The sequence below is a fragment of the Gadus chalcogrammus genome, chromosome 12 (assembly GCF_026213295.1).
Source record: "Gadus chalcogrammus isolate NIFS_2021 chromosome 12, NIFS_Gcha_1.0, whole genome shotgun sequence".
Taxonomy (NCBI): Eukaryota; Metazoa; Chordata; class Actinopteri; order Gadiformes; family Gadidae; genus Gadus; species Gadus chalcogrammus.
In genome coordinates, this window is record NC_079423.1 from 18152577 (window position 1) to 18162398 (window position 9822).

The window sequence follows — 9822 nt, forward strand, 5'->3', positions numbered from 1 at the left end:
CAAACGCACCGCACGCACGCACACACACACACGCAACTGACTCGCACAAACACGCAAACACACACATGCATGCATGTATGTTAGCGCGTTACAGTATGTTAGTGTATATATGTTGTTACAGTATGATAGTGTGTATCTGTTGTTACAGTATGATAGTGTGTATCTGTTGTTACAGTATGATAGTGTATATCTGTTGTTACAGTATGATAGTGTATATCTGTTGTTACAGTATGATAGTGTATATCTGTTGTTACAGTATGATAGTGTATATCTGTCGTTACAGTATGATAGGGTATATCTGTCGTTACAGTATGATAGTGTATATCTGTCGTTACAGTATGATAGTGTATATCTGTCGTTACAGTATGATAGTGTGTATCTGTTGTTACAGTATGATAGTGTATATCTGTCGTTACAGTATGATAGTGTATATCTGTCGTTACAGTATGATAGTGTATATCTGTTGTTACAGTATGATAGTGTATATCTGTCGTTACAGTATGATAGTGTATATCTGTCGTTACAGTATGATAGTGTATATCTGTTGTTACAGTATGATAGTGTATATCTGTCGTTACAGTATGATAGTGTGTATCTGTTGTTACAGTATGATAGTGTATATCTGTTGTTACAGTATGATAGTGTATATCTGTTGTTACAGTATGATAGTGTATATCTGTTGTTACAGTATGATAGTGTGTATCTGTTGTTACAGTATGATAGTGTATATCTGTTGTTACAGTATGATAGTGTATATCTGTTGTTACAGTATGATAGTGTATATATGTTGTTACAGTATGATAGTGTATATCTGTTGTTACAGTATGATAGTGTATATCTGTTGTTACAGTATGATAGTGTATATCTGTTGTTACAGTATGATAGTGTATATCTGTTGTTACAGTATGATAGTGTGTATCTGTTGTTACAGTATGATAGTGTATATATGTTGTTACAGTATGATAGTGTATATCTGTTGTTACAGTATGATAGTGTATATCTGTTGTTACAGTATGATAGTGTATATCTGTTGTTACAGTATGATAGTGTATATCTGTTGTTACAGTATGATAGTGTATATCTGTTGTTACAGTATGATAGTGTATATATGTTGTTACAGTATGATAGTGTATATCTGTTGTTACAGTATGATAGTGTATATCTGTTGTTACAGTATGATAGTGTATATCTGTCGTTACAGTATGATAGTGTATATCTGTTGTTACAGTATGATAGTGTATATCTGTTGTTACAGTATGATAGTGTATATCTGTTGTTACAGTATGATAGTGTATATCTGTTGTTACAGTATGATAGTGTATATCTGTCATTACAGTATGATAGTGTATATCTGTTGTTACAGTATGATAGTGTATATCTGTTGTTACAGTATGATAGTGTATATCTGTTGTTACAGTATGATAGTGTATATCTGTCATTACAGTATGATAGTGTATATCTGTTGTGACAGTATGATAGTGTATATCTTTATATCTGTATATGTAGTATATATTTATTTTCCACAGTATGTCTGGAATGAGAGCGAGATGTTTCTGTTCCGGGCCACTCTGGCCTTCGCCATGAGACAACACTTCAAGAACAACGAGTACAAGTAAGGACCTGACCTTATGACCTCAGGACATAATTTAACCCTCCCCTAGCATTGACATCTGTGTGTGTGTGTGTGTGTGTGTGTGTGTATGCGTGTCTGTCTTTCTGTGTCTGTATTTGTGTGTGTGTGTGTGTTTGTGTGTGTCTGTGTGTATGTCTGTTTGTGTTTGTGTGTGTGTGTGTGTGTGTGTGTGTGCGTGTGTGTTTCTGTTTGCGTCCGTGTGTGTGTGTGTGTGTGTGTGTGTGTGTGTGTGTGTGTGTGTGTGTGTGTGTGTGCGTGTGTGTTTCTGTTTGCGTCCGTGTGTTTGTGTGTGTGTGTGTGTGTGTGTGTGTGTGTGTGTGTTTCTTATTGTGTCTGTGTCTGTGTGTGTGTGTGAGTGTTTCTGTTTGCGTCTGTGTGTGTGTGTGTGTGTGTGTTTCTGTGTGTGTGTGTGTGGTGTGTGTGTGTCTGTATGTGTGTCTGTGTGTCTGTGTGTGTGTGTCAGTGTGTCCAGCATCCTGGTGTGTAACGAGACCCAGCGGGTGTCCTTCCACTTCGTGGTCCTGGACCCCTCGGACTCCACTCAGCTGATTCAGAAGACGGCGGTGGAGGCGGCAGTGAGGTAGGAGACGCTGCCCCCCCCCCCTCTGGGGAGGGGCTGGGGGGTAGGAGACGCTGCCCCCCCCCCTCTGGGGAGGGGCTGGGGGGTAGGAGACGCTGCCCCCCCCCTCTGGGGAGGGGCTGTGGGGTAGGAGAGGCTGCCCCCCCCACCCCCCCCTCTGGGGAGGGGCTGTGGGGTAGGAGAGGCTGCCCCCCCCCTCTGGGGAGGGGCTGTGGGGTAGGAGACGCTGCCCCCCCCCTCTGGGGAGGGGCTGTGGGGTAGGAGACGCTGCCCCCCCCCCTCTGGGGAGGGGCTGTGGGGTAGGAGAGGCTGCCCCCCCAGCCCCCCCCCTCTGGGGAGGGGCTGGGGGGTAGGAGAGGCGGGGTGTGCGTGGGTGAATGTGAGGCAGTATTGTAAAGCGCTTTGGGTGGCCGGCCACTGGTCAGAATAGAACAGAGCTGTATAATGGAAGCCTCTATATTTATTTACTCAAACTGACTGGGTGGGGGTTCTTGATGTGGTTCCACACCCGGTACCCCGCTCAGAGAAGAACCGCTCAGAGAAGAACCGCTCAGGGAAGAACCGCTCAGAGAAGAACCGCTCAGAGGAGAACCGCTCAGAGGAGAACCGCTCAGGGAAGAACCGCTCAGAGGAGAACCGCTCAGGGAAGAACCGCTCAGGGAAGAACAGCTCAGAGAAGAACCGCTCAGAGAAGAACCGCTCAGAGAAGAACCGCTCAGAGAAGAACCGCTCAGTAACGCTGTGATCTCTGCAGGAAGTCCAGACATCGCATCAACAGCGCCTTCCTGCTGAGCGACAGCACGCTGGAGTTCCTGCAGATCCCGCCCACCCTGGCCACGCCCTACAGCCCGGCCACGCCCCCCTGGCTCATCGCGTTCGGCGTGGTGATCGGCGCGGTGTGCGCCGGGATCATCGTGATGCTGGTGTCCTCGCTGCTGGGGAGGGGGCGGTGAGAACACCTCATGTCACATGTCATGATTCATCAGTCACATTCCATGAAACATATCAGATATCATATAAGATGTAATACATAACATTTCATATATGATATCAGATCAAAGATTACACAGACATAACATCATATTTAATATGTCTATATATATCATATATCATATCACATATCATATAACATACCGTATACAGATCATATCCGCATTATGCTGTTGAGTGTGTTATCATGTTATTGATATGTTATTGATCTTGAGGTCCTATTGTTCGGTCCGGTCACAAAGACCGTCTCATGGCCACCAGGTTACCGGGTTGGTCACACCATGAGCGGGAAACTCGGATACCTTATGTTCCTGAGGCGGCCTTGGTCCCACGCATGGTTAAAACCTTATTCAAGCAAGAACAGACGTGACCCCCATGCAGGGTGAATCACCGTGGCTCCCGGGAGGTTTGAGGGCTGAGGGCCCGCTGGCCCACTCAGCAGCCAGTGTACTATTCTGACTATGTTGACTTTCTCCTCTGATTGTGGAGCCGGTGTCGGCCGGTCTTCAAGGTCGTGTAGACGGAGGACAGATAAGGGTGGGGGCGCCTCCACCTTGTCCCGGACAGTCGGGGTGACGGCTGTCGGCGGCCACACTCAGCCTTTAGAGACTAGGGACTGCGGCCCCTAGGAGCCCATGTCACTTGGTACACAAGAGTACAATACTTAGTCGGGGTTCCTCCACAGCCAAATAGCAGCAAAAATACAATACAAAGTAAATAAAGAGAAATAAAAATAAAAAATGTTAAAACCAGTAACAATTTTAGAAATAAGTAGCAGCATCACTAGATCCCATTCCAGGACCCAGGACCCGGGACCAGGACCCAGGACCCGGGACCAGGACCCAGGACCCGGGACCAGGACCCAGGACCCGGGACCAGGACCCAGGACCCGGGACCAGGACCCAGGACCCGGGACCAGGACGGTCCGGTCTGCCTTCAGGACCCAGCCGCCCCCCACCCCCAACATGCCCCTCCCGGGGGCGTCCTACCCCCGGCGGGTCGCCCCGCGGAGGCTGATGATGACGAGGCGTTGTGTGGTTCTTGTGTTTCAGTCCGAAGAAGGGGAAGGGCGAGGACGATGACGAAGAGGAGGGCGCGGCGGTCGGGGGGAACGGCATCGCGTGCGACCCGCTGGACGGCGCGTGCAACGGGGGCTTCTCCGACGACGACCGCCTCACCCAGATGTAGCCCTCGGCCGGTGTGTGTGTGTGTGTGTGTGTGTGTGTGTGTGTGTGTGTGTGTGTGTGTGTGTGTGTGTGTGTGTGTGTGTGTGTGTGTGTGTGTGTGTGTGTGTGTGTGTGTGTGTGTGTGTGTGTGTGTGCGTGCGTGCGCATGCAGATGTGTGTGTGTGTTTTTTACTATCACTTTTCCTGATCACTCTATTGATCTGCACCAAGCTCTCATACTCTAATCGTTTCAGATAAAGGATTATTGACCAGCAGAACACTGCTGGTGTCAATGACAGCCATCCTGAGACCTGTCAGTGACAGCCATCCTGAGACCTGTCAATCACAGCCATCCTGAGACCTGTCAATCACAGCAATCCTGAGACCTGTCAATCACAGCCATCCTGAGACCTGTCAATGACAGCCATCCTGAGTCCTGTCAATCACAGCCACCCTGAGACCTGTCAATAACAGCCATCCAGAGACCTGTCAATCACAGACATCCTAACACCTGTCAATCACAGCCACCCTTCAATTACTGTTCCACAAGTATTGTAATGATGAATTAAGTGTAATGAACTATATTAATTTATGTAGTCTGTAACCCAGAGTGGGGTCAGCCAGTCTAAATCAGCAGTTTAAACCTTTCGCTACCCCCATGAATAACACAATGCAACTGCCACCCTCAAAGTGTGCACACAGAGAGGGGCCAATAGCAGTGATATTAGAGCACAGAAAATATGAAAATCACTTTCTGAAAAGGATATTCATTATTAAATATACAATATTTGTTTTACTTGTAGATTGATTTTTTCAATGTAAAGAAATTAAATAATAAACAGCATTGCTATTTTATTGTTTTATCTTACCCGTTTATCTTGAATATATCCATCTATGGGAAACACTTCCAACGTGTTGAGTGATGTGGTTGGTGTCCATTCAACGGAGCTCTCGCGCCATCGTGTGGCCATACGGTGCACTGCCTCGCGTCACGTAGTAACTCAATGGAGCTCTGGCGCCATCTAACTCTGGCGCGATCTATCGGTCCCATGGCGCACTGCACCGCGTCAGGTTCCAGGAAGAGGAAGCGCTCTTGTCCGGCGATCTCATGTGAGTAAATCAAACAAACACCGAACCTAGCCATAGACTCCACTCTACCACCATATATTATTATTTATTTAATGACTTATTCAGAGAGCGTAAAAGTGACCCGTAAAGAAGTTGAATATTAAGTGACGGAGGACTCTGCTGGCTGTTGTGTGGGAGAAACGCTTCAGGAGAAGATCTCCTCCACATGATCATCTGAATCACTTCTCGGTGATTATTTAAGGGTATGCTTTATTGTGACCACATGTTTCATGCTAACACCAGTTATGAATGGTTTCTTCTCCACGTAATGGACATCGCCGTATACGGTTGTATGAGTTTGTATATAAGTTCAATTAAAACCTGTGGGCGTGGCTTATCAACCATTCTGCCCTGAAATTGTGTCTCTGAATAAACCCTTTAATAGGACCATGAATAAACCACGTGTTGAACATTTATATCTTTCCGAGTCGTACCTAGCCCCAACCGACCATACCGCAATGGATCTAATGTGTTCTTCATCCCCTTCCTCCTCCTCTTCTTCACCTCCAGGATGTCCATGCCCAAGCTGGTGGTGTTCGACCTCGGTACGGCTGGAAGCTTTTTAATCGTGTTACACCTAAAGGAGATAGTGATCGGCTGTACGTCACTTTAAATGCCTTCTGTCTTTACTTTCAGACTTTACTCTGTGGCCCTTCTGGGTGGACACACACGTCGACCCGCCCTTCCACCAAGACAAGAAGTAGGTCCTAACGGGTACTAACTATGAGTAGCTAACAAGGAGTAACTAACTAGGAGAGGACTAACTAGGACTTTTGATTGGACACACAGGATCCAAACTGTTTTGACCTCGTACTGCCCTCAACCGAACCCTCTGTGTGAGATGACTCCGGGGCGGGCTGTCCTACTGAGTGTGGGTTAGACTAGCTAGGGCTGTGCTACCGGCTAACCCTGCCTGCCTTGCCCTCTGGTCCAAGTGGGGGGGGGGGGGGTGGGGGGGGGTATTGTACTGGTGTAACCCTGCCCTCTGGTCCCAGTGGGGATGTGGGTCCTGTCCCAGTTGGGGGGTGTCCCGGTGTAACCCTGCTCTCTGGTCCCAGTGGGGTGGTCTGGGACTCCAGTGACGAGAGAATCTCCCTCTATGACGACACGGAGCCGGTCCTGAAGTCCGTCCACAGCCAGGGCATGCAGATTGCCATCGCCTCCCGGTGAGGACTGCCTAACCCCTACCTGCTCCTTAATGACCTGTCACTGTACTGCCTAACCCCTACCTGCTCCTTAATGACCTGTCTCTGTACTGCCTAACCCCTACCTGCTCCTTAATGACCTGTCACTGTACTGCCTAACCCCTACCTGCTCCTTAATGACCTGTCTCTGTACTGTCTAACCCCTACCTGCTCCTTAATGACCTGTCTCTGTACTGTCTAACCCCTACCTGCTCCTTAATGACCTGTCTCTGTACTGTCTAACCCCTACCTGCTCCTTAATGACCTGTCTCTGTACTGTCTAACCCCTACCTGCTCCTTAATGACCTGTCTCTGTACTGTCTAACCCCTACCTGCTCCTTAACGACCTGTCTCTGTACTGTCTAACCCCTACCTGCTCCTTAACGACCTGTCTCTGTACTGTCTAACCCCTACCTGCTCCTTAACAACCTGTCTCTGTACTGTCTAACCCCTACCTGCTCCTTAATGACCTGTCTCTGTACTGTCTTACCCCTACCTGCTCCTTAATGACCTGTCTCTGTACTGTCTAACCCCTACCTGCTCCTTAATGACCTGTCTCTGTACTGTCTAGCCCCTACCTGCTCCTTAATGACCTGTCTCTGTACTGTCTAACCCCAACCTGCTCCTTAATGACCTGTCTCTGTACTGTCTAACCCCTACCTGCTCCTTAATGACCTGTCTCTGTACTGTCTAACCCCTACCTGCTCCTTAATGACCTGTCTCTGTACTGTCTAACCCCTGCCTGCTCCTTAATGACCTGTCTCTGTACTGTCTAACCCCTACCTGCTCCTTAACGACCTGTCTCTGTACTGTCTAACCCCTACCTGCTCCTTAATGACCTGTCTCTGTACTGTCTAACCCCTACCTGCTGTGGTTCCGTGGTTCCTCAGAACTGGAGAGGTACACGGGGCGAACCAGCTCCTCACGTTCTTCCATCTCAACCAGTACATCTCCGAGTTCAAGGAGATCTACCCCGGCTCCAAACTCACGCACTTCAAAAAGTGAGACGACGTTATACACAACGCAGAACGTAACCCTTAAAAGTCAACAAATGAATCGTAATGAGGGCGACTGTGTATTAAAACATGGAGCTGGCTTTGACTCTGGAGGCTCAGTGATGAGGTCATAACCTGTCTGCAGGCTCCATGACGACAGCCAGGTGGAGTACGCAGACATGATGTTCTTCGACGACGAGCCCAGGAACATCTCGGAGGTCGGAGGCCTAGGTACTAGACCCTAACTCCTCTGTCCTCACCTCCTCTCCTCCCCTCCTCTCCTCCCCTCCTCTGTCCTCCCCTCCTCTGTCCTCCCCTCCTCTGTCCTCTCTTCTGTCCTCCCCTCCTCTCCTCACCTCCTCTGTCCTCCCCTCCTCTGTCCTCCCCTCCTCTGTCCTCTCCTCTGTCCTCCCCTCCTCTCCTCACCTCCTCTGTCCTCCCCTCCTCTGTCCTCTCCTCTGTCCTCCCCTCCTCTCCTCCCCTCCTCTCCTCACCTCCCCTCCTCCCCTCCTCTGTCCTCCCCTCCTCTGTCCTCACCTCCTCCCCTCCTCTGTCCTCCCCTCCTCTGTCCTCCCCTCCTCTGTCCTCTCTTCTGTCCTCCCCTCCTCTCCTCACCTCCTCTGTCCTCCCCTCCTCTCCTCCCCTCCTCTCCTCACCTCCTCTGTCCTCCCCTCCTCTGTCCTCACCTCCTCTCCTCCCATCCTCTCCTCCTCTCCTCACCTCCTCTCCTCCCCTCCTCTCATCCCCTCCTCTGTCCTCCCCTCCTCTGTCCTACCCTCCTCTGTCCTCTCCTCACCTCCTCTGTCCTCCCCTCCTCTGTCCTCTCTTCTGTCCTCCCCTCCTCTGTCCTCTCTTCTGTCCTCACCTCCTCTGTCCTCCCCTCCTCTGTCCTACCCTCCTCTGTCCTCTCCTCACCTCCTCTGTCCTCCCCTCCTCTGTCCTCTCTTCTGTCCTCCCCTCCTCTCCTCACCTCCTCTGTCCTCCCCTCCTCTGTCCTCTCTTCTGTCCTCCCCTCCTCTCCTCACCTCCTCTCCTCACCTCCTCTGCCCTCCTCCAGGTGTCCACTGTGTGCTGGTGAGAGACGGAGTCACCCTGAAGATAGTGGACGAAGAACTGCAGAAGTTCTCCTCGAGGAGACAGCCCTCATAGAGCCGTGTGTGTGTGTACTACATGTTTACACACACACAGCCCTCATAGAGCTGTATGTGTGTGTGTGTGTGTGTGTGTGTGTGTGTTGGCTAAATGTGTACGCACAGACAGACATCATAGAGATGCTGTCTGTGTGCGTGTACTACATATGTCGGTACACACACACTAAGACAGCCCTCATAGAGCTGTGTGTCTGTGTGTACTACTTGTGTACACACTGAAAGCCCTTGTAGAGTTGCTATGTGCGTGTGCATTCGGAAGCATCTTTTTTTTATGATAAAACTGTAGTAGCCTTAATAAGAAGTTTATCTGACCCATTCATTCATTCAAAGCCATAGGCTGTCTGGCTGTGTGGTTGTAATTCGCATTCTCTGCATGTAGAGGGCGCTGCCGTCCCGTCTATCCTGTGGTATTATTGACACCAACGTGCTGCTCTGTGTGATTGGAATGGTCGGAGATCAATAAACAGCTGTGTCATTTCATTTTTAATCACGTGTTCTTGACGTTTTTGTAAGTGACATTGTGCATGGTTAAAGATACGCTTTCCTTTGGGTTGTGCGGGTTTAAAGACTCTCCCCTCTCTGAAATGTCTCTCAATTTATTCCCTTCATCCGTCTAATTAGTGCCTGAAATTAACGACTCTCCGTTCGGGGAGAGTTTGGATTGCATGGAAGAGTAAAAGGCTATCAGAGCTGCGGTGGGCCATTCATTCACAATGACTTTAATAAGTTCATCAATTATTTTAATAACAACCTGGACTGCGTTAAAATATAATGGGGTTTTGATATGGCTATAGAAATAAATTCCACATTAATTGAAAGTTGTCTTCAGACTGTTCTGTTTAAACCCATTTCTAATTAATGTTTTATTCAGCCTGTGTGTGTGTGTGTGTGTGTGTGTGTGTTCATTTTAAGCATCAGGAGATGTACGACTTCTACATGGTCATAAATTAGCACTCCTCTGAAACATTTCGGTACTTCTCACAGCCATTGGTGAT

At 48.8% G+C, this 9822-nt stretch overlaps 2 protein-coding genes across 3 annotated transcripts in view; both read left to right on the plus strand.

Moving 5' to 3' along the window:
• Positions 1-5318, plus strand: part of cltrn (collectrin, amino acid transport regulator) — a 6757-nt gene extending 1439 nt beyond the window's left edge. The window contains exons 3-7 of the mRNA XM_056603246.1: positions 1527-1612; positions 2097-2213; positions 2968-3162; positions 4256-4401; positions 4624-5318. Coding sequence (XP_056459221.1) covers positions 1527-1612; positions 2097-2213; positions 2968-3162; positions 4256-4391 — 534 coding nt within the window. The 3' untranslated portion in view covers positions 4392-4401; positions 4624-5318. The remainder of the gene's footprint in view (positions 1-1526; positions 1613-2096; positions 2214-2967; positions 3163-4255; positions 4402-4623) is intronic.
• A 76-nt stretch (positions 5319-5394) lies between these two features.
• On the plus strand, positions 5395-9628 carry mdp1 (magnesium dependent phosphatase 1). 2 transcript variants are annotated; one of them, XM_056603756.1, is made up of 7 exons: positions 5395-5479; positions 6008-6042; positions 6134-6197; positions 6556-6663; positions 7572-7682; positions 7822-7907; positions 8734-9628. In XM_056603756.1, coding segments are annotated over exons 1-7 (498 nt in total). In that variant the 5' UTR covers positions 5395-5477; the 3' UTR covers positions 8826-9628. The 2 variants fall into 2 exon arrangements, with proteins under 2 accessions (XP_056459731.1, XP_056459732.1); XM_056603757.1 differs by lacking the exon at positions 5395-5479 and adding an exon at positions 5486-5700.
• Positions 9629-9822: the final 194 nt, after the last annotated feature.

Coding starts and splice junctions, on each gene's coding strand:
- mdp1 (XM_056603756.1), top strand. Junction 6,043..6,133: donor GCTGGTGGTGTTCGACCTCG/GTACGGCTGGAA, acceptor CTTTACTTTCAG/ACTTTACTCTGTGGCCCTTC. Junction 7,683..7,821: donor AAACTCACGCACTTCAAAAA/GTGAGACGACGT, acceptor ACCTGTCTGCAG/GCTCCATGACGACAGCCAGG.